Source organism: Triturus cristatus, chromosome 5_2 (genome assembly GCF_964204655.1).
Source record: "Triturus cristatus chromosome 5_2, aTriCri1.1, whole genome shotgun sequence".
Taxonomy (NCBI): Eukaryota; Metazoa; Chordata; class Amphibia; order Caudata; family Salamandridae; genus Triturus; species Triturus cristatus.
Genome location: NC_140588.1, coordinates 975247289 through 975274741, shown reverse-complemented (window position 1 = coordinate 975274741; position 27453 = coordinate 975247289). Strand labels below are relative to the sequence as shown.

The 27453-nt window shown below is 47.0% G+C and overlaps 1 protein-coding gene across 3 annotated transcripts in view; it reads right to left on the bottom strand.

Moving 5' to 3' along the window:
• LOC146829515 (UDP-N-acetylglucosamine transferase subunit ALG13-like) overlaps window positions 1-27453 on the bottom strand; it is a 1246203-nt gene that overhangs the window by 736111 nt on the left and 482639 nt on the right. For all 3 annotated transcript variants that reach the window (XM_085608211.1, XM_085608212.1, XM_085608213.1), the window contains exon 12: window positions 17043-17167. In XM_085608211.1, coding sequence (XP_085464337.1) covers window positions 17043-17167 — 125 coding nt within the window. The remainder of the gene's footprint in view (window positions 1-17042; window positions 17168-27453) is intronic.

Here is a 27453-nt window from a genome sequence, read left to right as displayed (position 1 = left end):
CCAGTTCATCTGCCCAGTCCTGAGAAAGCTGTGACTGAACAGCCATAGGGTCCTCGAACCCCTCCCAGTCGCCCCCTTCTTCCGATTCCTGATAAACAGGAGAAACGATCGGAACCGGACTGTAGAGATGGTAGGACTCAAGCGGTGTCTGATGCGGCGTCGGTCGACGCCGTTGCGGCGCCGGGTCCGGAGGAGGGCTAAACTGGGGCGGTGTCGGCGCCAAAGGCGTCGGCGGCGCCGGAGGTGTAGGCGTGTGCGCCGGCGGCGCCGGTGGCGGCGTCGGTGGTTCAGTCGCTGGCGCCGGTGGAGGAGTGACTAGGTCAACCGGCGGCGACGGGGGCCCAGGCATGGGCCCCGCGGGGACCTGCGGCGTCGAGACCGGAGTCGTCGACGGCGCCGGGGCCGGAGCCGCCGGCAGGCGAGGTCGCCCAGTCGAGTCCGCGGGGCCCGAAGGCGCGCCAGCGGGCGTCGACGGCGGGGCCAGGCTCCTCATGGCCGAGAGGAAGGCACTGATCTCCGCCGGCGCCGCGTCAGTCCCAGGGACCGGAAGGTATGGGGGCGGACGCGGCGCCTGCGGCTCCGCCGGAGCCGCGGGGGTGGAACCACCCTGACCCTCGGCCGAGTCGCGCGACCGGCGTGGGGAGTCCGAAGAGCGTTGTCGCCTCTTGGACTTCTTTGAGCGTTTGGACTTACCCGACGACTTGGAGCCGGACGATCGATGGCGTCGGCTAGGGCTCCGCGAGCGATCCTTGGACCTCCTCCTGGACCGGGATCGCGCACGACGCGGAGCCGAGTGGCGAAGCTCGAGAAGCTTGCGGGACCGCTCCCGCCTAGCCTTCGAAGTCAGGGCCTGGCAGTCGTTGCACGACTCCGCGTCGTGGTCGGGGCCTAAACAGTAGAGGCACCGGCGGTGGTGATCGGTCACCGACATCAGTCGATGGCAATCCTCGCAAGCCTTGAACCCAGGCATCCTACCGGCACCAGATGTCGACAGACAAGGATCAAAAATGATCAAAAAGATTTAGTCAAAAAAGACTAAAAGGGGTAGCTCTCCCGGATCTGCGCTTACTGGCGCGGAAAAAAGAAGAACTGACGTCAGCGCGCGAGGGCGGCGTCTAAGTACTCCGACGACGTCCTCCCGGCGCACGACGCCGACGACGGACGCGGAGCCGCAGACGACGCCTAGCGACGCGCAAGGGGTATTGCTGACGAAAAATCTTCCGGATCCAGTCTGACGCCTGGGGATATTCTAAGGTGAGGAATCTAACTAACGTGTTTCTTTCAGATTCATTTGGTGATGTCATCACCCTCCTCACATTTAGGGACAAACCCTTTGGGGATTTAAGGATCATAAGATTGGTCTTTATCCTTATTATTTGGATTGGTGCCACCATTGATGGGTGCTAACCCCATCTCCTTTCTTTCATTTTCTAGAGCCAGGAGTCTGGACTCTAGATCCAATCTATTGGCCAGCTTTGCTAAAATGCTGTCCTCCTCATTGAGGCTGCCCTCAAGGTCCTCAACAGGACCTTAACCACCTGTGTGGCCTCTAGGTCCCCAGAGGTTAACTCTTGGAAGTAAGGGTACAGGGACCCTTTCTTCCTCTAGGAAGTGGTGGAGGTGGGTACCCATCTCCATCCTCCTCACCTCCTTCCTCTTCTGACTGGTCATCACCATTCTCAGAAGGGTGGGCCTTAGCATACTCGGCCAATAGCTCCTGGAGCTTTAGTTTGGTTGGATGCGGGCCCATGGCTATCTTTATAATTCTGCATAAGGACCACAACTCCTGAAAAGACAGGTGAAGGTAAGGGGGGAGTTCAAGCTCCTCAACCACGTCCTGTATGCCATCTTGGTTATCTTCACTAATAGCTGGGTTCTGTTTTTGAGACATTCTAACAAAAAAAGTTCTAACCCCTCTACTCTGGACTATAGTGACTTTTTATTTTCTAAAATTCTAAAGGTACTTAAGCAATGTCCTAACAAGACTCTGTTTGGACAAAAAATGCCAATTTGAAAACTCTGAATTCTAAAGGCAATTTAAGAGTTCTGTCGTGTGATCAGGTGGTAACCACGTAGTCCAACAAATGCAAGTTGTGTATCCCACTGATGATCCACCAATGTAAGAAACTGGCTCTATATATACTGCACCAAAGTGAGGTACAGTGTGTATAGAGTCCAAGATTCTCCAGAGGTAGGCAGAGGTTAAAGTTAGATAGAACCTTACTCTCTAAAGTGGTAGCTTGGTTGAGCAGTAAGGCAGTATCAGAGGACAGTGTTAAGCAGTTGATGTACACACTCAGTCAGCAAATGAATTCACACACTCAAGAACTGAACTCTAGGCCAATTGTGTTAGTATAAAAATATATTGTTTAATTTTTAGAACCAAGCAAGCCTAGTACAGGTAAGAATTAAATACTTTTCAGTAATACGTTACTGGATATACAACAGTTTGAAAATGCAATAGAAATTGTACTTTGTTTGATTTACAGGGGAGCAGTAGTATTCTACACTTAGCAAATACAGTACATTGAAATGAATAGGCTTTTTTAGTAAATTGCAGGTAAGTTACTTTTTACATTACTTTTCAAACTCAGTGCTGGATATCTAGATTCAGTACTGGGACAATTCCTAGAAACAGGCAAGCAATTAAGTTTTGGTTATTTGAGCGATTTTTAAAGAATATAGTTTAGGTTTGAAAACTCCACACTTTGAAATTTTTTGGAGAAAAAGTGTCAATGTTATCCTAAGGGAGGAAAACCGGTTAACGGTTCACATGTAAGTAAACGACTGTGGGAGTTAAGGTTCTGGGGTTAGACTCAGGGGTCCCCCAGGGTCAGTGATGCACTGTTGTTGCACCCTCAGCGGCACTAGGGCGGCCGGGTGCAGACTGTTGAGGCCCAATTTTATTCAATTCAGTATAGGGTGCCTTCGGTTAGTGGCTGGCTGGCAAGCAGGCCACGGGGTTGTGGGAGCAAAGCTCCTAGGGTTTATCTCAGGGCAACTTGGGGACCAAACTAGCACACTCAGCGGCACTAGGGCGGCCAGGTGCAGGGTGCTGTTTTGAGGTTGGGTGCCCTGGTTTCAATGGAGAACCTACGGTACAAAGAAACACTGCAGGCTCGGGGACAAGGATCTTCTAGGTGCGACCATCACTTCGAGGGTTAAGTTGAGATGTCATGGGTTGGTTAGGCACCGGAGGTGTGGGCACACAAAGCCGTGGGGCGTCGGGTGCAGGGGTGCCTTGGGATGTCGGATTATCTTACCCGCTCTGGTCGCGGTGGGGTCCTCTGGATAGAGGCTGCAGGCGTCGTTTGGAGGCTTGAGGCAGGTCAGGGGTCACCAGATCTCAGGTCAGGATCGCCGGGATGACCTCGTGGTGTTTTCCACTCGAGCTCGGGCTGGGTTCGGTGGGTGCAGAGTTAGCTGGATTTGCGGTCTCTGGCTGGCACCAAAGGCTGCAGTTTAAACAAGTCCGGTGTTCACGGGAGAAACAGTCAGGGAAGTGAAGGCAGGCAGGTCCTCCGGGGTTTGTGAGGTTGCTGGCTGCTGGACAAGCTGGGATTTCGCAGGAGCAGGTTCGAGGGGAGGCAGGCCTGTAGGGCTGGGGACAAGTCAGTGGGCGTCGTCCTCTTGTTAGATCTGCACGGCTTAGTCCTTTTCTTCTTGTAGGTAGGCTGGATCTGAGGAAGGAAGGTTCAGGGTGCCACCTAAATACTAGATTTAGGGGCGTTACAGGTAGGTAAAGGGCAGGGACCAATGGGTCTCTTCCCTGGGGTGGGTACACCCCCTATTCTGCCACTCTCCAGTGGGAGGGGGCAGGAGCAAGTCCCTGGTTGGCTGAGTCCCCCCATCCTCAAGATGGCAGGGACTCTAGGTTGTGCTTCACCGCGACTCCCCCACCTGAGGGGTGGAGTTGGCAGAGGTGGGCACACCTCTCTTCCTCACTTGTATTTCCCGTCAGTTCTCCCGCCCAAAGTGGGGGGTGAGCCAGTGGGGACCAGTTGCTGAAAGCAGCAAATGGTCTGGAGAGGCTCACAAAGGCAGTATGCCTATGCCTTTGAAGCTTCTCCTTCGTGAACCCTGCCCATCCTGGCGAGGAGGCTTGGCACCTCGACTCAGGATGTGGATTATTTCAGGCCCCCGATAGCGGCAAGCTCTCGACCCAGGGGTCCAGACACATGTCTGGTGGTGGCAGCCTAAGCAGCCCCTCAGTCAGGTCACTAGGAGTGGGACGAGTTTCAGGGGGCATCTCTAAGATGCCCTCTATTGTGCATTTTACATTAAATCCCACACTGGCATCAGTGTGGGTTTAATGTGCTGAGAGGTTTGGTACCAAACTTCCCAGTCTTCAGTGTAGCCATTATGGTGCTGTGGAGTTCGTAATGACAAACTCCCAGTACCATATACTCTTAATGGCAGCACTGCACTTAGTGCCCAGGAATAGATTTGGGCATTGTAGGGGTACAGGGCTCATGCACCTGTACCCTCACCACTGGCATAGGGCACCCAGCTAGAGGGGTGACTGATGTATGCCAGGGCAGTGGTTTATGGGCACGGCACACAGGGATGCGTGTCATGTCGACTCTTTACTTTGTTCTGCACCAAGACACGCAGCTTGCAAAGGCAGTGTGTGTGTCAGGGTACAGGCCCTTGAAGGGTGGCACACGTGCTGCAGCCCTTAGAGACCTTCTCTGGTCACAGTACCCTGGGTACCTGTGGTACCATTTACCAGGGGCTGACTTGTGGCCAGAGATGCCAATTGGGTTTAGGCTTCAATGCAGTTTTAGGGAAGGAACATAGACCCTGGGTACCTGATTAGCAGGAGCCCAGGGCACACTCAGTCAAAGAACATCAACAATTCCGCAAAAAGTGCAGGCATACCATGCAAGAAAGGGGGCACTTTCTCACAGGAGGGCTTTGAGGGTTAGGTATTAAATCCTTCCTCGCTGGATTCTGCCACTGTTCAAACCAGGCCAGTTTCTCCATCACGCTAGACTTTTCTTCCTTGTAATCAAAGAGGTTTCCCTGCTTTTCACCATGTGGTTCCGCCGTCGACTACGTCTCGATATCTGGAAAGTCTTCTCCCAAAGCCCTTGGCTCTGAGAGTTTCACTGGGATACGAAACATTTTGAGGGAGTCTAACTCTTTCTTCCGTTGCAGGATCAGTGCCATTTCCACCTCGTGTGTGTCATTCTTTCGACCTTCAGCAACTTATCCTGCATGGTCACGCGTATCGTGTGTAAAAAGTATTTGTTTAAAAGAAGGCAACCTAGGAGACGTGTACCTAGTAAAAACTGTAGCATTTCTCCCCGGGCCTAACTAAGGCATGACAGACACATACGAGCTGTCAAGGCCACTAGCATTCTAGGATGTCAAAATAGAGGAAATCACCTGCATAGAGTGGGACAGGGAGAAAAAATGGCTACCTCGAATACCATTGTCTTCACAAGGGAACTGGTGGTCGTACAATGCCTCAGGCTGGGCCTTTGTACTCTAGTACAGTCAGATTGTGAATGCACCGACATCAGAGCCAGTACAGATTCGAACAGTTACTCAGAGCCAGCGCCATTCTATTAATAACTGCCAAGGCATGAGGTAAGGGCTGATGCGCATGGTAGCATTTGCAGAGGGATAGATTGAGGTAAGACGGGGGAGATGGCACCAGTTAAGGACCCACCAACAAAGCATGGTCTGGAGCAACTAATGGATCAATGGGGCCTGAATGTACGCAAGCCGAAAACACTATTGCTCTGAATAAAAGCATGCTGTCCCTAAAAAGTGTTAAAATTGGGAAGGGTCAGTGTCAAGACTAGAAGCAGGTCAGTTCAATAATGCAGGTGGCTCCGGATTTTAAAGCTATAACAAAGATAGTATGCAGTTCCTAATATGCAAGCAGGCAATATGTATGCAGAGTGAGCTCTAGTGCATACTAGAGTGTAGGAGGGGATAAGGAACTTCTTGTTGGAAAAAGACCCTCACACACCCAGCCAGCTAGGTGTCATGCTTCATCATCAGGTCTGCTCCTTATCGGGGCGGCAATCCCCGATCGGCACCCAATATGGGGCCTTCCTGGCGGAGATCTTTTTTCCAGAAGCCGATTGGTGAAGTGCATGTGAGGGCCCTAAATTTGTGTAGGTGATAATGGTGTGTGGGTGGAAAATCTAAAATAGGGGAGGTGGTCCACTCAGAAAATTTTTAATGAACGTGGCCCCAACCCTAATTAAAAATAAGAAGACAAACCAACGCTATAACCAACTATAAGGATGCTGGTTAGTTGCGTCTGTCAAATGGTCAACATGTTTCTTGCCCTTGAGTCAATTAGACGGCAAATCGTCAGGACCAGAATAAACAACCTACACTTAAGTGGTGGTGGTCTAAGGTAAAATATACAAATGACCACCCTTACAGCACCCAAAGAAAGTGTGGTACCTGTAACTCAAAAAACATAACCCATTAGGGTCATGGCATTGGTGTTTCAGATCCGGCTAGTGGAGACACTAAGGTGTAGTGTCGGGTTCCAAAAACGGAGGTGGCGGTAGACCTACCCCACGTCGCCGGTCCGGGATTTTAAAGCACAGACTGCGCAACCTCTTTGTTGAGAGCAGCAGCAGGAATGAATATGCTACTTACCAGTATGCATCTGTTCTTGGCATGTAGGGCTGCTGACATTCATATCTGTGCATAGATCGCCGCCTAGTGTTGGGTCCGGATGTTTGCACGTTGTTGTCCTGGAAGAGTCTTCGAAGTATCCTGGGATAGGTGACTCCTCCCCTGGACCACATTGCACATGGGCATCCTCTCCATCCTCAGATTGTTTTTCGCCATTGTGGCAGTGATGGAGTAGATACAGAAAGTGATGACCATGCTTACAGTAATTCTGAGAGCTGCAGCTGCTACAGGCGCCGGGGAGGAGGGAGGGCGATATGAATGTCAGCAGCCCTACATGCCAAGAACAGATGCATACTGGTAAGTAGCATATTCAGTTCGAGGCATGTTGGCTGCTGAATTCATATCTGTGCATAGAATACATAGCAGTGCCCTCTATTAGCGGCGGCTACCAGTGCCAGCTGCAGCGGTCTGAAAAAGAGTTTTGAGAACAGCCTGTCCTACAGCTGCCTGCTGTTTTGATTGCACATCTACACAATAGTGTTTGGTAAATGTATGTGTAGTGGACCAGGTGGCTGCTCTACATATATCATGCAAAGGAATGTTTCCTAGGAAAGCCATGGAAGCCCCTAACTTACGTGTTGAGTGGGCTCGTGGGGGAATCGTTAATGTGCGTTTAGCCTTTTGATAGCAAATTTGAATACATTTAACGATCCATCTGGCTATACCTGCTTTGGAGATAGCGTTACCTTTGTGGTGTGGGGCAAAGGCAACGAAAAGTTGTTTTGTTTTCCTAAAGACTTTAGTCCTGTCGATATAGTACATGAGGGCCCTCTTTACATCTAGTGTATGGAGTGCTCTTTCTGCGACAGTTTGTGGGTTTTGAAAGAAAACAGGCAGTTCAATAGTTTGGTTTATGTGGAACTGCGATATCACCTTGGGCATGAATTTGGGGTTGGTACGTAGTACGACCCTGTTGGCGTGAACCTGTATGAATGGCTCTTGAACGGTTAGTGCCTGGAGTTCACTAACTCTTCTCAAAGAAGTGATTGCTACTAGGAAAGCTACTTTCCAGGTGAGGAATTGAATCTCGCATGAGTGCAGAGGTTCGAAGGGTGGACCCATCAGGTGTGTGAGGACCAAGTTGAGGTTCCACATTGGAGCCGGTGGGTGGCTTGGAGGAATTACTCGTTTGAGTCCTTCCAAGAATGCTTTTATGGCCGGCACTCTGAATAAAGAGAGGTGCTGCCTGTTCTGGAGATAGGCTGATATTGCGGTCAAATGGACACGTATCGAGGTGTACGCCAGATTGCATCGGTATAGGTGTAAGAGGTAACAGATTATGTTTTGGATGGATGCGTCTAGCGGGTTTATGTCATTATTATTGCAATAAATGACGAATCTTTTCCATTTGGCTGCATAGCAAGCTCTGGTAGTGGGTCTCCTGGCCTCCTTAATGATGTCCATACAGTCAGGTGGCAGGTTAAGGTAGCCAAATTCTAGGACTTCAGGAGCCAGATTGCCAGGTTCAGCTGTTGCGGATCTGGGTGCTGAATCTCTCCACGGTTCTGCGTCAAATGCGCGGGTTTGATCCGCAGCCTTTGATGCGGCACCACGGAAAGTTCGAGAAAGGTGGTGTACCATGGTTGGCGTGCCCACGTTGGAGCAACCAGGACGAGCGTCAGTGAGTGTTGTCTGAGTTTGCGTGCCACCAGCGGTATCAATGGTGATGGGGGAAAAGCGTACGCAAATCTGCCGGACCAGTTCATCCATATCGCATTGCCCTGCGACTGCGGATGTGGGAACCTGGCGGCAAAGCTTTGGCATTTTGCGTTTTCGCTTGTGGCGAAGAGGTCTATCTCTGGATGACCCCACCGCTGGAAGTACTGTTGGAGTACTGATGGGTGCAGCTCCCACTCATGCATCTGGTGGCTGTGTCTGCTGAGCAGATCCGCCATCTGGTTGTCCTTGCCGGGGAGGTGTTCCGCCATGAGGAACATGTTCCTCTGAATGGCCCACTTCCACATGCTCTGAGCCAGATGAGACAACTGTGGAGAGTGTGTTCCTCCCCGTTTCTGTATGTAGTACATTGCGGTCATGTTGTCCGTCCAAATCAACACGACTTTGTTGCACAAGTGTACTTTGAATGCTTTCATAGCCAGGAAGATTGCCATCAGTTCTAGAAGGTTGATGTGCATCTTCTTTTGTTGTTTTGTCCATAGTCCCTGCACTGTGTAGTTGAGTACATGAGCTCCCCATCCCTGGAGAGACACGTCCGCTGTCAGTATTATTTGTGGAACTGGCTCTTGGAACGGTCGGCCCTTGCAAAGGTTGTGTGGATTCCACCAATGCAGAGAGTTGTATGCCCGACCGCTCACCAACACTAGGTCTTTTAGTTGCCCTTGAGCCTTATTCCATTGACGTGCTAAGCACTCCTGAAGCGGGCGCATATGTAGTCTCGCGTGTGGGACTATGAAAATGCAGGAGGCCATCATGCCTATCAACTGCATAAACACTCGCGCGGGAAGGGAGTGTTGGGGTTTGAACTTGGAAATCAGCATTTGCATGCTGTTGATTCTCACTAAATTTGGCTGAGCTGTGGCCGCCAGAGTGTCTATGGTCGCACCTAGGTACTGTTGTACATGTGCGGGTTGGAGATGTGATTTTGGGTAATTTAGTGAGAACCCCAGACTGTGAAGAAGGTGAATGGTGCGGGACATGTGGTTGGCACATTGCTGGGCTGACTTTGCCTGAACAAGCCAGTCGTCCAGGTAGGGGTAGACATGAATGTGTTGCCTCCGTAGATGTGCAGCCACAGTAGCTAGGCACTTTGTGAAAACCCTGGGCGCCGTTGTCACGCCGAAGGGAAGAACCTTGAATTGGTAGTGCTGCCCTTGAATAGTGAACCTGAGATATTTCCTGTGTGATGGGTGAATGGGTATGTGGAAATACGCATCTTTGAGGTCTAGTGTGGCCAGGAAGTCTCCCTGTTTGAGCAGTGGGAGGACTTGTTGCAGGGTGAGCATGTGGAAATGCTCCAAAAGAATATAGCGGTTGAGGGGTCTCAGGTCTAGTATAGGTCTGAGTGACCCGTCCTTTTTTGGTATTAAAAAGTACAGGGAGTACACCCCTGTACCTTGCTCGTGGACGGGTACGACCTCTATTGCGCCTTTTTGCAGCATGCTTAGCACTTCCTGCTGTAATAGCGCTAAGTGCTCTGAGGACATAGGACGGTGTTTTGGGGGTATTGTGGGTGGAGTAGAGGTTAATTCTAGGCAGTAACCGTGTTTGATAATATCTTTGACCCACCTGTCCGTGGTGATGGAGTTCCACGTGGCCAGGAACTTTTGCAACCTTCCCCCGACAGGTGTTGTGTGGTCGGGAGGAAGGGAGAGGGCGTCACTGTTTGTTCTTGGGAGAGGATCTGGTATTGCCGTATCCGCGTCCTCTGCCCTTTGTGCTTGAACCACGATATCCACCCCTGGTGTTTTTATCGTAGGTACTTTGGGTGTTGCCCTTGTTGTAGGTTTGCTGTGACCCCTGTCCTCTACCTGCTCCTCTATTGCCGGGGCGACGAAAGGAGCCACTCCGAAAGGTCTGCGTTTGGAGAGCCCCCATGGACTTTGCAGTGTCTGTGTCCTTTTTTATTTTTTCTAGTGTGGTGTCAACCTCTGGCCCGAATAAGTAGTCTGGGTTGACCGGCTGGTTGAGGATGTTATTTTGCACCTCAGGTTTGAATCCGGAGATTCGTAACCAGGCGTGTCGTCGTAACATGACGCTAGTGTTTATGGCTCCGGCAGCTGTATCTGCGGCATCCAGTGCACACTTGATGGATGCGTTTGTGAGGAGTTGTCCCTCTCTGATGAGGATCTCTGCTCCCTCTTTGTATTGGTCAGGGAGATGTTGTAGTAAGGTTTCTAGCGTGTCATAATGCGCTCGGTAGTAGCGAGCCAGGAGCGCCTGAGTATTGGCAATACGCCATATGTTAGCTGCTTGTGCTGCAACCCGTTTGCCGGAGGTCTCTAACACCTTGGACTCTTTGTCCGGGGGAGGGGCATCCCCAGTCATCTGCGAGTGCGCCCGTTTACGAGCATTCGCGACTACTATGGAATCCAAAGGCAACTGTCCTCTAATATAGGTAGGATCCCCAGGCGCTGACCTATATTTTGTCGATTCTGGGGTTTATTACTCTTGCCCTGGTGGGTTCTTTGAAAATGTCCTTTGCTGGTTTGAGGACACCTTTCAACATGGGTAGAGTTTTAATATGTCTTTCTGAGGATGCGAAAGTATCCATGAGAAAATCGTCCTCTATTGTGTCAGAGTGGAGTTGAACACCATGATTGGCCGCAGCACGTTCAATGAGGGCGTTGAATGCGGCAGTGTCCTCTGTGGGAGACGTTTTTGCACCATATAGCTGCGTGTCCTGCGTATCCATAGGTGCGTTTGAGTCCACAGGGTCATCCCAAGCTTGGTCAGGGTCCAGTTTGCCTTCAGGGTCCATTTCTCCGAGGTAGGGGACGTGGTCACCTATGTAGTCCTCCAAAACGTCTGTTTCGGAGTGTGTCGGAGAGAAGGACTGTGGATCTTGGTAAGAGGTATGGAGAGGCTCGTAAAGAATTGGTTCCGAATCCACTGGCAGCTTTTTCTTTAGTGGGATCCGGTAGGAGTCCAAAGCTGGCTCGGAAGTTATCTTCCTCTTGTGAAGCATCATTCTGCCTGTTGCGGCATCGATGATGTGTGATGGCGACGTCTCCGTAGGAGTGTGTTCTGCAGGTGTGATCCTGGTGTGGGTGACACGTGTTCTGATTTCGAACAGTTTTGGCGCCGTGGATGGTGGCAGGCCAAAAGTGATGTTGGCCGGTGTCGGAGAAGCTTTTTGAGCCTTTTTCGGCTCGGAGCTTGATGTGTCCTGGAGGGCCGCCTTATCTTTGATGCGTTGCAAGGATGCTGAAACTTGCCGCACCTGGAACGCCGACGAATCTTTGGCGCCGACCGGTTCCGTTGAGGCAGGCGTGGACTTCTTCGGTGCCACGGGGTCATCGAGTCGAGGAGAGGTAGTAGCTGTCGACGGGGTCGATGATTGTGCCTTTGGTGCTGTTTTCGAAGTGGTGTGAGATCCAGCAGCCATTTTGACCTTTGTGGTCGGAGCCGATTGTTTCGGTGCCGGGAGCCGAGGCGGCTTGGCGGTACCGATGGTCTTTTTCCGTGCGTCGGCGCCGACGTCGGCTGCTGCAAGCTCGGCACCGAAGTCCCGTTTGGTGTGGTCGGTGCCGACGGGTTTGGCTGGCGTCGAAGGTGTGGTGGGCTTCGATCCGACCAGTGTGACTTTCAGTTTCGGTTTCTGCTGAACCGATACGGCTTTCGGTTTCGGTGAAGGGAAAACAGCCGTTTTGGGTAGTAAAGGCTGCCGCTGAATGTCCGAGGCCGGGCCAGAGGGCGGGGCCGAATGGATGCGGGATAGGTCTTGGGTAAGGCCCGAAGGCGATCCCTCGACCGGAGCCACAGACTGACGCACTGGGATATCCACAGTCTGTTCGGGTAGGCCTTGCTCGTCACCGGAGCTACTCTCTTCGGCCCCTAAGGCCTCATTGTAGTCTCCTACCTCGGTGTCGGCTTCGTCTCTGTGAAAGAGTTTTTCTTCGACGTCCTCCGATCCGGAGTCGTGTTCGGAAGCGGGGATGGAGGGTAGGTTCTCCACGTCTTGCACATCTTCGTCCTCGGCGTTGAAGATGTCAGTCGGGGCCGGTGCCGCTTGCTGCGCTTCGAGCCTCGCTGCTCGACGATTCCGGAGAGTCTTCTTGGATCGGAATCGGGCACAGGCCATACATGTGGACTCGTCGTGATCCGGTGAAAGGCATTTGTTGCACACCGGGTGGACGTCGACATGGGGATATTTCGCATTGCATACAGGGCACCGCTTGAAGGGCGTCCTCGATTCCATCGTCGATGTCGGGTCGATGGTCGGGTATGATGCGAAAAAGTTGGTCTGGAAGTTAGTAAACTAACAAATAACTATCGATACCGATCGGGAACAGTACCGACGCGAACTAAAGGCCTTTTGGCCTGTAAAAAGTTTTTCCTAACTTGAGTCAAGATAAGCACATCCGAACCCAATGGCGGAAAAAAACAATCTGAGGATGGAGAGGATGCCCATGCGCACTGTAGTCCAGGGGAGGAGTCACCTATCCCAGGATACTTCGAAGACTCTTCCAGGACAACAACGTGTAAACATCCGGACCCAACACTAGGCGGCGATCTATGCACAGATATGAATTCAGCAGCCCACATGCCTCGAACTGAGGCAAACCCCTTTAGACTTATTTTGTTTTTGCCACAACTTCACCTTGGACTCAAACGATGGAGAGACAAGGAATGACATCCAAAGGTAGAGTATGACCAGCCCATTCCTCGGCAAAGCTTGGCCTTGGACTCTCCGATTGTTTTTGAGGGCTTCAAGGAGCATTTGTAGGATGACTTTGCTTGATGGCAGACTTTGCTTGATGGCAGACTTCCAGAGGTTTGGTGGCAGACATGTGTTTGCAGCAGTCATGTCACAACTTGATGGTGGTCGTCTTCGGTGGGGGACATATCTATGGCACACTTTTCCTTGAATTCACTGGTTGGTTAGCAGTTATTACAGAGGGTTTGCTTTTGTTGCACCTGTGTAAATCTTTTTTTACTCTTACACTTTACAGTACACACCCATGTGTTAGACCTCAATCCCTCCTAAGTCAGTCTGTATAATATACTCAATGGTAGCGTAAGATATTCCCAGACCTCTTTAAACCTAAAGGGATACGCCATTGTCACCCCAGGGTGCGTGTGTGTGCACACAGAATTCGCAAGGATACAGTGCTTGCAGTGATTGGGCTTCTATTTTGCCAGGATGGCTCTATATATCAATCAATTCACTGGTTGTTTAAAAATGTTAAAGATGGTTTCAGGATGAACAACTTCTTCGTATACTTTATACAATACTTGATGATTAGGAGAAGCAAAGTCATTTCACTTCTCCAAACATCACACCTCAACTAACACCTCCCACAGGGGTGATACTCCAACCCACACACACTGAAAGGACATACAAGAAAGCGTGACCTGGAACTGCTTGCAGCCTTTTCAAGGGCATGAAGGGCTACAAAAAAGCTGCAATATAATAAAGTAGGACTAAGTCCAATGCCTTGGGTGCAGCGACTTTTTACAATGGTCGATCCAAAAGTAGGATCGATCACATCCTGGTAAACTTGGAAATTTGGCACACTGTGCTAGATATGGTAGTACAAACTCGCCCTGAAAGCGACCACAACCCCTTGGTCCTCTCTATGGTTATTCAAGGCTTTAGTCCCACGGCCGTTGGGAATACAGTAAGTTGTTGTGCTCCGCTAATAATGGGTAATGACTTGAGAAGGGTCAAATGGGCTAAGGTGGCACTTGATGAGACAAAGGTATTAGAAATTAGGGCCCTGCTCTCAAGGGCCCTAGGAGAACTAAATGAGTGCAGTTCACAGGAGATTCTTAGTGTTAAATTGCCATTGATCCATATGGAGCTCACTAGTAGGCTGAAGAGCTATTTTATTAATTCAAAGCCTATGAGGGTTAACCAAAAATCTGAACCCAATTCCTGGTACAATGAGCAATGTAGGTCTACTCATAAAGCCCTTTTGACCGTATCAAATCCAGGAATCACCCTACAATTAAACAGGCCCGGATTCTGTATAAATCCACCTTAAGGCATGCTAAAAGAGAGTGGGACGAGGATCGTTGGAAGGACCTGCTGAAAGCATGTAAAGGCAGGAACATGACCCAATTTTAGGATTTAATAAAGTGGGGGAATGGGTATAGGTCGATAATCCCTAATAATAATGTGGACCCCCACCATTGGGTTGCCCACTTTGAAGCCCAATACCAGCAGGGCTCGGAGAGGGTGTCCTCTGTTCCATCCATATCCATAGACGCTCCTTTACGGTTTAGTACCAAGGAGGTTGAGGTGGTCCTGAAGAACATTCCGAGTGGTAAGGCACCCGGTCCTGACTGTATTCCAGCGGACCTATTTAGCGAGAATGGTGATCTTTGGGTCCCCTACATAACGAATCTGATGAACTCATTGGCGGGGGGGAACTCCATTTCCCAATTCCTGGTCGGTGCGGAAATAATCTCGATTTTTAAAAAGGGGGATCGTTCCGCACCGGGCAATTATAGGCGAATCAGCCTTATCGATGCCTTGCAAAAGATCATTGCCCGTGTCATCCTAGGAAGGATCCAAAGTTGGATGGATGAAAAGAATATAATATCTAATCTTCAAGTAGGGTTTCGGGCTCACATGGGAACACTGGATCAGGTTTTTAGATTCGTCTTACTTTATTGGAAGGAGGTCCTTTTGGGTAAGTGGCTAATTTTTGCAGCATTTGTGGTCCTAAAATCCGCATTCGACCTTGTCCTCAGATCTAAAGTTTGGGATGTTTTACTAGGGTTAGGGATGCCTAACGAATTAGTGGATTTCATGATCAAGCTTCACAGCTCCAATTATGCTCAGGTTCGTTGGGGGAAACCAGGAGAGGTCACTGAAAGATTCAAAGTAGAGAAAGGAGTTCGCCAGGGGTGCGTCCTGGCCCCAACCCTGTTTTCCCTGTTTATAAACGGGGTTATACAGTACTTTGACAACCACCCCACTGATGCTCCAAAGTTGGCTGGCCAAAGGGTGCCCCTGCTCATGTTCGCTGACGATTCCCTGATATTATCCAAAACGCGGCAGGGTTTGCAGCGGGCCCTATCTCGCTTTGAGGCCTTTTGCAGCTAACATGAGCTAGAGGTTAATGTGGAGAAAACAAAATTTATGGTACTCCATGGGGCAGGTGCTGTTTCGGCAAAAGTTTTTATGTGTGCGAAGCTCTTGGAGCAGGCCAAAGTCTTTACTTACCTAGGCATTACCCTTGGCGAAAAGTTGAACTGGACTCCTCAGGTGAAGCTCCTAGCATTGAAGCACTCACAGCTAGCAGGAGCATAGGCTCTCTCAAACTAAGCCAGTGGCTCAAGCTGTTAAGCTGTACTCGTTGAAAATAGTCCCTGCTATTTTATATGGTGCTGAGATCTGGGGTTGTAGTAATCTGTCTGATTTAGCCCTGGCCCAAAACAAATTTTTAAGATCAATTGTGGGCCTCCCAAGATCGACTCCACGAATCCCTCTTCTGTTCGATCTTGGTTGCAATCCCATTGAGGACATTGCACAGCTTAGAATGTTGTTCTTCTGGCGAAGGCTATGGTCTACCCCCGAATTACATCAATTCGCAAAGGCCCTGCTTGAAGTAAGGGGGTTGGACCACTCAAACAAGATCATATGGCTAAAAACTATCAAAACCCTACTTATTGATATGGGAATGAGGGATTTGTGGATATCCCCGGAAGTTGCTGTTTTTCCAACCAAAAAAGAATTTAGAGTAGCATACTGGAGCTCAGTAAAACTTAGGAGATACTCTACTCTGGTAGGCTCTCCATTGACTAGAGACTTCTGGGACTTTAAAGATGAACCATTCCTCGAATCTTATTGGGACCTAATTACTAAACCTAGAGACCGTAGGTTGTTCCATCAGTTCCGGGTAGAAACGCTCTCACTCAGGGAATTTACCAGCAAATGGAAAACTGGTAAGGGAGATAGGTGTCCATTTTGTCCTAATTGTATAGAAAATGTATGCCACTTCCTTTATGTTTGTCCAGCCTATCATTCAGCTAGGAGCACGTGGTTCAAACCCCTGAGCAGAACTCTTAGTACGATATCCCCACTGACTGCCAAAAGGTTACTGAAAAATGGTGAAAACGAAATAATTATCATAGGGGTAGCCAAATTCCTTAGCTGGTCTTGGGCTATTCGCGAAAGAAATGGCGGACTATAGTAGCTTGTTAAATTTTTATCTTTTTATAGAACAAATTTTAAAGGACATTATAAATTTTTTTAATGTACTGTATTGGTTGTGTAAAACCTTTATATTCTGTGATATCCTATTTATGGTCATGGTATTTCACACTGTTTTATCTGTATATATATGTCTTTTAAGATGAATAATCGTAATAGACTTTTTTGAATTGAAAAAAAACCAAAAAAAAACAAAAACAAATGGCTGACACGGATGGGCAAAATGGATGGTGGCAGTTTTCCTCACAAGATTCTGGCAAATAGATTATTTCGGCCTAAACTGAAATGTCGCCAGAATAAAAATGTTGGGGTATAAGGCTGTTTGACGTTTATTAATCCCGCAGCTCGTTCCTTTGTTTTTCATGACAGAATTTAGAGAAGTTGTTCCACATGCCATGCATGGTCCCGCAGAACTTATCTACATAACATTTTGCCTGACTGGCAGTGCACCTTTATTAAAGGAAAACCTTAAAACAACAATTGAGTATTAGCCATTATTACAGGACAGGTATTCAAAATAAGGACTCACCCAGTTCTGGATTGTAGCCTGGTATCTTCTGGTAGTTTCCTCCTTTTCGAATAGGGGGAACATTCCAAGCCGGGACAGGTGTCACCTGGGTCACTGGTTTCAAGTTTACAAGAGAAATCAAATGTCTATAAAGAAAAATGTATAAGCACATTGAAAGGACTGCACCATAATAGTTGGAAAACATACGCTAATTTAATTAATCTAATTTAACATTTTCTTAGACATAAGGTAAGCTGCATTTGTATTACTTACTTTGCTCCCATTCGCTACACCCACATTAAACCATTTTAAAATACAAACTTAATAAAATGGATAATTTGTGAATTCAATGCGGTCTGCCTTATAGCGAACATTACATCAATTGTAACAAATTAATAAAGGTTAGCTTCACAGTTTACATTTTTTTATGTTATGGTTTTAATTTTTTTAAAATAGACCATTGCAAAGAATGCTTTGCAAATTGAGTCATTAGCTTAAAAAGTGTTTTAATCATGTGCCGATTCAGGGTACATTGCTATAATGCAGGAGTCAAATCCAGCACAAAACAACCCTTTGAAGAAATCACGCTAAACATTACAGAAACTGGGCCTCAAATTTTCCCCTCAAAACCATAAATCAAGCTGAAGCACTGTCCGTATCTTTATGAAGCTGTACTCACCTTCTCCCTGTAGGATTTCTGGACAGCATTGAAATTTGCCCCAGTGGCTTTAATTATCATTCAAGTCCACTGAAAGTACTCCCTATATTTGAATTAATGATGCAATGGAGATGAAAGCCTTCTGTATGGTTTTGGGAAGCTGTGCCATCATAATATATATTCTGGTCAGCCGTGTACATTTTATTCAGTCATTTGACAACATGCCAGCCCACTGGATGTACTTCCAATACTACAGTCAGACATCAAAGGCTCAAAACTGCAAGCCTATTTGGACCTGCTCAACAAAAACGGCTGCATGTGAATCTATCAACATTGAATATGTTGGAGAAGTTACTTGCATTCGGTAATGCTCTTTCTGGTGGATTCTCTATCTAACCATAGATTTCTCACCTTAAAATACTACCCAGGGGACAGCCTGGATCTATCAACTCTTCTCTAGAAATGCTCCAGCGTGCCACAAGGTGGTGCTATGCAGCTCCGCGCTGGCTCTGTGGCATCATGGTAGTATCAGAGCAGATTTGCAGGTGCGTGGTATGAGTCATAGGTATCCGGCGCTACAGAGAAAGTGCACAAAATTCATCTGTTTCTCTGATATGACGGTGCTGAAAGGCGTAGAGACACCACACACTCTACCAATGTAAGCCAGAGCTTAACAAAACTTCTTACTGAAGCCTCAGCACACGTAACAAATATAAATGTTAATTAAATTTACACATGAAATATGAGTACATAAAGCATAACTTTTTAGAAAAAACAGAATACAATCTCTTTCTAGTCTTCTTTAATGAGACGATTCCAGGTGAAGTTTCGAGAATACAGCCAACACGTGTTTCGTCGCAACGGGAATGTGACCCGCGACTTCCTCAAGGCTGCACAAATAAACAGAAAAAATGCCAACTCATACCGTGAAAGTACAAACATTACATGTAATCCACAGTAATCAGCATACAGTTTGGTGTCGTGATTCCAAACAGTGAGTAATTACATTGTGGAAAGTTGTTTTTCCAAAAGAAAGGAACCCATACGGGGAATGATGAGCAAAAAGTCTTGGAAGTAACCACATATATGGAGAGAGAGAAGACCCGATCGTGAGACTACGTGGTCACTAAGTGAACTACTATTCGTGCTCATTATCAGTAACCATATCGCCGTCGTGGGATGAAAATACCACGTCATAGTACAAGATACCGAAACTAAATGAATAACACCCAAAGTACCAAGGTGGGTTGATTACCTTTCTTGGTATTCGTGATATCTCTGTTTGAACACGGGGATTAAAAGATAAAAAAACATCAGATAAAGATCAAACCGTCGTGCCGTTGTGCAAGTTCACATGCTAGTTCTATGTTTAACCTACTTTGATTGTGGTTGTAATTCCGGCCCACAAGGGGTTCTGTATTCAGTACGTGGAAACGAGGAATGACACGGCAACAATAAGGAGGTGTTCGAGTACAAACGCTTCTCTATGAAAAATATAATAGAATAAAGTATCAAGGTCTCCGTTTATAATAATCCGTCTGTGGCGATCTAAGTTGCCACATTTACACCAATAAAACACCAGGTCTACGTTAGCCATCTCACGTCAACTATCCCTAACGTTTTTTGGTGCATCTAGTGTTAAATAAACAAGGCTAAAATATAAACCACGTTATGTCAGTCACCGGCACCATATTGCCCCTTAAATCTTTAGGTGCCCTTATACATATTATCCATGTACCTTAAATGTACGAATAGGGCTAAAATAAATCATCACAGTGTCCCAAAAGTCTCCGCGTCTCAGTTAGCGAAATTTTCCTACCTTACGTTGATCCAATAACGTGCCCCCGTTCCTACACGAATCTTTTTGGTGCGCGAAGAAGGTCCGCCGAGTGTGGCACCCAGTCTCCGAATATCAATCTCATGTGACAGGAAACCAAACTAAGAATATATCCGGGTTTACGTGTTTACGCGTTACGTACGTTCGTTGAAACGACTGGCAGGGTAAACAGACTATAAGTAGTGCAAGTAGTAAAATTATTCATTAAATTAAAGTTCCGATCAGACAATGTCATAAAGCTAATGGTATATCCGTAAATAATACGTTGCCTGAGTTTTAACGTGAGTCCGAACTGTGGTTGTTTCTATTAGTGAACTACGATCGTGATGTGTACGTGAATGGGCCGATTCCGTGTCTGTTCGTGAATTGCCTGTGGCTAAGTGCCCTCCGATCTCTCCATAGATACGGCTAACAATTGTTTCAGAATTGAGCAATAAGGCTCTGAGATGCTAACAAAATTCACAGTTACATACATATGTAACGTACGCTGTCAATAGCGTCTGTTACCCGTTTCGGGAATTACACACACACAGTGGACATAAACATTAGGAGTCCCGGTTTAGTATCGATAGGTATAACCTACGCGTGAGTAGGTCAATATCAATTTGTCCATTGTTACAAAAAAAGAGTACATCACTTGATTCTCCGTAATATACATATGACTGTTGTACATCGGGGTAAAGAAAAGCGGTAACTTCATGTGCCACATACATTTTCCTCTATTAAAAATTACAGTATATGCAAAAACATCGGTAGTACATTCGTATATCGGCAACTTTCTGTGCCATATCAATTATCTCCTTCATATCCTGGTATACAGAGTAATCTAGATACAGAGAAAACTAGATAGTACGTTCCTGTATCAAGTTGACTTCACCTGTTTCATTATTTAGTCAAGTCTATCTGCCCAGGAAGTAATGGAGCTCATGGTCAATGTTCATCCCATGCTCAGTACTTCTTAATTTCAAGATCCAGAGTGCCTCTTTTCGTCTTAGTGTTAGTTCTCGGTTACCCCCACGGGGGTGTCTCGGTATATGGTCAATGCCATAGTACTCAAAGCGTTTCATTGTCGTTTGCTTGGGGCAGATAGACATGTGAGCAGCTATGGGGTATCTCATGTCCCCACTCTTAACCGCTCTCATGTGTTCCCCAATTCTTTCGCGTAGTGGCCTGATAGTACTACCAATGTATTTCTGTTCACATTTACATACAATAACATACACAGTGAATTTGGTGAGGCAGTTGATGTTGGACATGATTTTGTAAGTTCTGCCACCAGGGCCTTTAAATTCCGTGATTCTATCGTGTGCCCATTTGCAAGCCACGCATTTTCCACAACCGGAAAAGCCACGTGAGTATGTGGTCAGCCAGTTGTCTCTGTTACTAGGTGTGGGGTAGCTCGGGCTCAAGATATTCCTAAGTGAGAACCCTCTTTTAAAAGTTATGTCAGGTTTGTCGCTGATATATACTGTAATTTTTAATAGAGGAAAATGTATGTGGCACATGAAGTTACCGCTTTTCTTTACCCCGATGTACAACAGTCATATGTATATTACGGAGAATCAAGTGATGTACTCTTTTTTTGTAACAATGGACAAATTGATATTGACCTACTCACGCGTAGGTTATACCTATCGATACTAAACCGGGACTCCTAATGTTTATGTCCACTGTGTGTGTGTAATTCCCGAAACGGGTAACAGACGCTATTGACAGCGTACGTTACATATGTATGTAACTGTGAATTTTGTTAGCATCTCAGAGCCTTATTGCTCAATTCTGAAACAATTGTTAGCCGTATCTATGGAGAGATCGGAGGGCACTTAGCCACAGGCAATTCACGAACAGACACGGAATCGGCCCATTCACGTACACATCACGATCGTAGTTCACTAATAGAAACAACCACAGTTCGGACTCACGTTAAAACTCAGGCAACGTATTATTTACGGATATACCATTAGCTTTATGACATTGTCTGATCGGAACTTTAATTTAATGAATAATTTTACTACTTACACTACTTATAGTCTGTTTACCCTGCCAGTCGTTTCAACGAACGTACGTAACGCGTAAACACGTAAACCCGGATATATTCTTAGTTTGGTTTCCTGTCACATGAGATTGATATTCGGAGACTGGGTGCCACACTCGGCGGACCTTCTTCGCGCACCAAAAAGATTCGTGTAGGAACGGGGGCACGTTATTGGATCAACGTAAGGTAGGAAAATTTCGCTAACTGAGACGCGGAGACTTTTGGGACACTGTGATGATTTATTTTAGCCCTATTCGTACATTTAAGGTACATGGATAATATGTATAAGGGCACCTAAAGATTTAAGGGGCAATATGGTGCCGGTGACTGACATAACGTGGTTTATATTTTAGCCTTGTTTATTTAACACTAGATGCACCAAAAAACGTTAGGGATAGTTGACGTGAGATGGCTAACGTAGACCTGGTGTTTTATTGGTGTAAATGTGGCAACTTAGATCGCCACAGACGGATTATTATAAACGGAGACCTTGATACTTTATTCTATTATATTTTTCATAGAGAAGCGTTTGTACTCGAACACCTCCTTATTGTTGCCGTGTCATTCCTCGTTTCCACGTACTGAATACAGAACCCCTTGTGGGCCGGAATTACAACCACAATCAAAGTAGGTTAAACATAGAACTAGCATGTGAACTTGCACAACGGCACGACGGTTTGATCTTTATCTGATGTTTTTTTATCTTTTAATCCCCGTGTTCAAACAGAGATATCACGAATACCAAGAAAGGTAATCAACCCACCTTGGTACTTTGGGTGTTATTCATTTAGTTTCGGTATCTTGTACTATGACGTGGTATTTTCATCCCACGACGGCGATATGGTTACTGATAATGAGCACGAATAGTAGTTCACTTAGTGACCACGTAGTCTCACGATCGGGTCTTCTCTCTCTCCATATATGTGGTTACTTCCAAGACTTTTTGCTCATCATTCCCCGTATGGGTTCCTTTCTTTTGGAAAAACAACTTTCCACAATGTAATTACTCACTGTTTGGAATCACGACACCAAACTGTATGCTGATTACTGTGGATTACATGTAATGTTTGTACTTTCACGGTATGAGTTGGCATTTTTTCAGTTTATTTGTGCAGCCTTGAGGAAGTCGCGGGTCACATTCCCGTTGCGACGAAACACGTGTTGGCTGTATTCTCGAAACTTCACCTGGAATCGTCTCATTAAAGAAGACTAGAAAGAGATTGTATTCTGTTTTTTCTAAAAAGTTATGCTTTATGTACTCATATTTCATGTGTAAATTTAATTAACATTTATATTTGTTACGTGTGCTGAGGCTTCAGTAAGTAGTATCAGAGCAGAGCTGCATATAAATACCACCACTACGCACTGATGTCAGTTTCTGGACTTTCTCTTTCTATTACCTTAGGCGCAGATTGTGTTCAATTTTTGGAATAGAGGCCAACCACTAAAGAATGGAGAGATAAGAAGGTGGTGAGCAATCTGGGGTTCGAGTATCCACCAGAAAACATTACAGAAGGTAAGTAACTCGTTTGTTATATGGATACTTCTAAACACAGGTTCCTTACCTTAAAATGGATATCAAAGCATTACTTTTCTATGGTGGAGGGTATGAGAGGTGGGCTCAGACCAAAATGTCTTGCTGGACTGTGCAGGTGAAATGCCCTTCCCACCATACCCGGCTGTTACGGTAGTAGTGCTTTGTGAATGTGTGCACAGACTCCCAAATGGAAGACTGGCACATATCAAAGTGCCAAAGCAGTGGCAACAAGGTTAGCCATGGTGGAATGTGCTCTCAGACCTCACAGAGTCTGCTTCTTAGCCATTGCATAGCAGAACTTAGTACAGAGGACCATCCACATCAACAGGGTACTCTTATGGACAGCCTCGCCAGTTTTTGTGCCTCACAGAATCTCACAAAAAGCTGATTGTCCACAAGATGGTCTTTGGTACAGACAATATAAAAGCTTAAAGAAACCTCTCCTATTTCAGCAGGTAATGGAAGGTCAAAGAACGCTGGAAGGATGATGGATTACCCAATGTGGAAAGTAGACAACTTCAGACACAAATGCCACCCAAGTCCACAGCACAAGTTTGTATGGGAAAAAGGTGGGGTAGGGCAGTTGCACGGACAATGCCTGAAGCTCACTCTCCAGATGAGCTGAAGTAACTGCAATGAGGAAAAGGCACAAAATCACGAGATGCTGCGCGCAGCTATTTATTGGCTCAAAGGGTGCACACATGAAATGTAAAGACAAAAAAATAATGTCCCACTCGGTCATCACAAACAGTCTCGGAGGAAATGTGTCATGTGTCATGCTTCTTATAAACCTCATCAAAACAGGTGACAAACAAGAACGGATGGTCCAGCAAACGTAAGAAAGGTCGAAAGGGATGACAAAAAACCTTAAGTAGTTCCCACTACAAGGCCTTAGTGAGCCAGAGACAAAACTAACAAAAGAACGTCAAACAGCTTGGGTTGTAAAGAGTCAAATGTGTGGATACCAAGCCACAAATTTATCCCAGCACCATGGCATAAAAGGACTTCACGCAAGAGCATTTAGTAGAAATGGTAACTACCAATTCGAGTGGCAGATCGAACACAGTCACTACTGGTGCTCAATCTCCATGTATAGAAGTGTACAATGCACAGGTTTGGATGGAGAACCCTGCCCTGCTGCTGTGACAGGTCTTCTTGAAGCGGTAGCAGAAGACATACGTGCTCAGAAGTTCCAAGTACCACACCCTCCTGTCCCAATCTGGAGCCACTAGGATGACTTGGGTTAGGCCATTCCTAGTCTTTTTCAAAAGTAGTGGAAGGGGGAGCGGACTCGGGAAGGCGTGTCCATTTCCAGCCAGAATACATCTGCTAGCAAGTGTTCTCACAGAAACTTGAACAAAACGTTTGAAACAGTGTTCTCAATGGTAGCAAAAAGACAAAGCCAGGGCTCTCTCAACTGCCGAAAGAGACCCTGCGCCACCTCAGGATGTAAACCCCATTAGTGATCTTTGGAATACTTGTAATTACTTCAGATAACTTTTTAGTTACTTCTCAGTTACTTTTCTAACATAGTGCAAAACAAACAACTAATACAGTTTAGGCCCTGAAGTAAATCGGTAAGCAGGACAACTCATTTGTATACCCCAAGTTACTTTGTTGCAATACAAGGCAGATTCAACACTTAGAACATTTTTCAGAAAAAGGGCACACGATAAAATCCTTTGAGAAAAATTAAGTTAGTACTTACAGGTAGGTACAATGACTTTTGGTGTGGTCCCCTTTAGGGGGTAGAAGGAATATGCTACTTACCAGTATGCATCTGTTCTTGGCATGTAGAGCTGCAGAGTTGTACACTTAGCATAGGTCGCCATCTGGTGTTGGGCCCGGATGTTTGCAGTTTGTTTTTCTTCTTGGACAGTCTTTGGAAGTCACGAGTTTGGTGACTCCTCCTTCGGTCCGTACTGCGCATGGGCTTCGGCTCCATCCTCAGATTGTTTTTCGCCAACAGGGAAATGATGGAGCGTAGTAATAACAGTGAGAAACCCATGTGTTGTATCTAAATAAGATGTACTGGAACGGATACAGGTAGCCGGGGAGGCGGGTGGGCGTGTACAACTCTGCAGCTCTACATGCCAAGAACAGATGCATACTGGTAAGTAGCATATTCCGTTCGAGGCATATGAGCTGCAGATTGTACACTTAGCATAGATTATATAGCAGTACCCAACCCTAGCGGCGACCACCGGTATCCGTTGCAGCGGTTTGAAAAAGTGTCTTTAGTACAGCCTGGCCCACCCTAGCTTGCTGCTTGGAATGCACATCTACACAGTAGTGTTTTGTGAAGGTGTGCGGTGTAGACCATGTGGCTGCCTTGCAGATGTCATCTAAGGGTATATTCCCTAGAAAAGCCATAGAAGCCCCTAACTTTCTTGTAGAGTGGGCTTTAGGGGGAACAGATAATGTTCTCTTTGCCTTTTGATAGCAAATTTGTATGCATTTTACAATCCACCTAGCTATCCCTGATTTTGAAATGGGGTTGCCTTTATGTGGTGGAGAGAAGGAAACGAACAATTGTTTAGTCTTCCTGAAGGGTTGCGTTCTTTGTATGTAGTATAGTAACGCCCTTTTTACATCAAGCGTGTGTAAGGCCCTTTCTGCAACAGATTGGGGTTGCGAAAAGAAGACAGGTAATTCCACTGATTGATTGAGGTGGAAGGGGGAAATGACTTTGGGCAGAAACTTCGGATTTGTGCGAAGTATGACCTTGCTGTGATGCATTTGTATGTAGGGTTCCTGTATGGTGAACGCCTGTATTTCACCAACCCTTCTAAGGGAAGTGATAGCTACAAGGAAAGCTGTTTTCCAGGTGAGAAACTGTAGCTCACATTTGTGCATTGGTTCAAAGGGCGGACCCATTAGACGTGTAAGAACCAAATTTAGATTCCATACAGGGGAAGGTGGTGCCCTGGGAGGAATTACTCGTTTAAGGCCTTCCATGAAGGCTTTAATAGCGGGCACTCTGAAGAGTGATAAATGCTGCCTGTTTTGTAGATAGGCAGCGATCGCTGCTAGGTGTAGGCGTATGGATGAATATGCCAGGTTACACCTGTGAAGATGGAGCAGATAGCATATTATGTGCTGTATGGATGCATCTAGAGGGTTGATTGTATTGTTACGGCAGTAAATTACGAATCTTTTCCACTTTGCGGCATAGCATGCTCTAGTGGTAGGACGTCTGGCTTCCATGATGATGTTCATGCAATCAGGGGGAAGGTTAAGGTATCCGAATTCTAGGATTTCAGGAGCCAGATCGCCAGGTTGAGCTGAGCCGGGTCCGGGTGCCTGATTTCTCCATGGTTCTGGGTTAGGAGGCATGGGGATAGATGCAATTTTTGATGTGGTACCACTGACAGTTGTAGTAGCGTGGTGTACCACGGCTGCCTGGCCCACGTCGGAGCTACCAGAATGAGTGTGAGGGAGTGCTGTTGTAGCTTCCTGACCACTAATGGAATTAGTGGGAGAGGTGGAAAGGCGTATGCAAATCTGCCTGACCAGTTCATCCATATCGCATTGCCCTTGGACAATGGGTGTGGGTATCTGGCGGCGAAGCTTGGGCATTTTTTGTTTTCGTGGGTGGCGAAGAGGTCTATCTGAGGATGCCCCCACTGTTGGAAGAATGGGTGAAGAACTTGTGGATGCAGTTCCCATTCGTGTAGTTGTTGTGTTTGTCTGCTGAGCAGATCTGCCATGGTGTTTTGTACGCCTGGAACGTGCTGTGCCAGGAGAAAGATGTTTTGGGGAATTGCCCATCTCCATATGCTCTGGGCTAAGCGGGAGAGCTGGGGAGAGTGTGTCCCCCCCTGTTTTTGTATATAATACATCGCAGTCATATTGTCTGTGCGAATGAGGACTGCTTTGCCCGAAATCTGTTTTTGGAAAGATTTTAGGGCTAGAAAGATCGCCAAGAGCTCCAGGTGGTTGATGTGGAGCGATTTTTGCTGTGGCGTCCATAGACCTTGCATGGTGAGGTGTAGGAGGTGCGCTCCCCAGCCGGAGAGCGATGCGTCCGCTGTTAGAATCACCTGAGGAACCGGGTCCAGGAACGGCCGCCCTTTGGAAAGGTTTGTGGTGTTCCACCACTGCAGAGAGTGATGTGTGCGGCCGTCCACCAACACCAGATCCGTCAGCTGACCCTGGGCCTGGTTCCACTGTTGTGCTAGGCACTCTTGAAGTGGGCGCATGTGGAGTCTTGCATGGGGCACTATGAAGATGCAAGACGCCATCATTCCTATGAGCTTCATAAACACTCTTGCTGGAAGAGAGTGTTGAGGAAGGAATGTTTTGCGTAAGGCTTGAATGCTTGTGATTCTGGCTGAGTTTGGATAGGCAATACCCTTGGAGGTG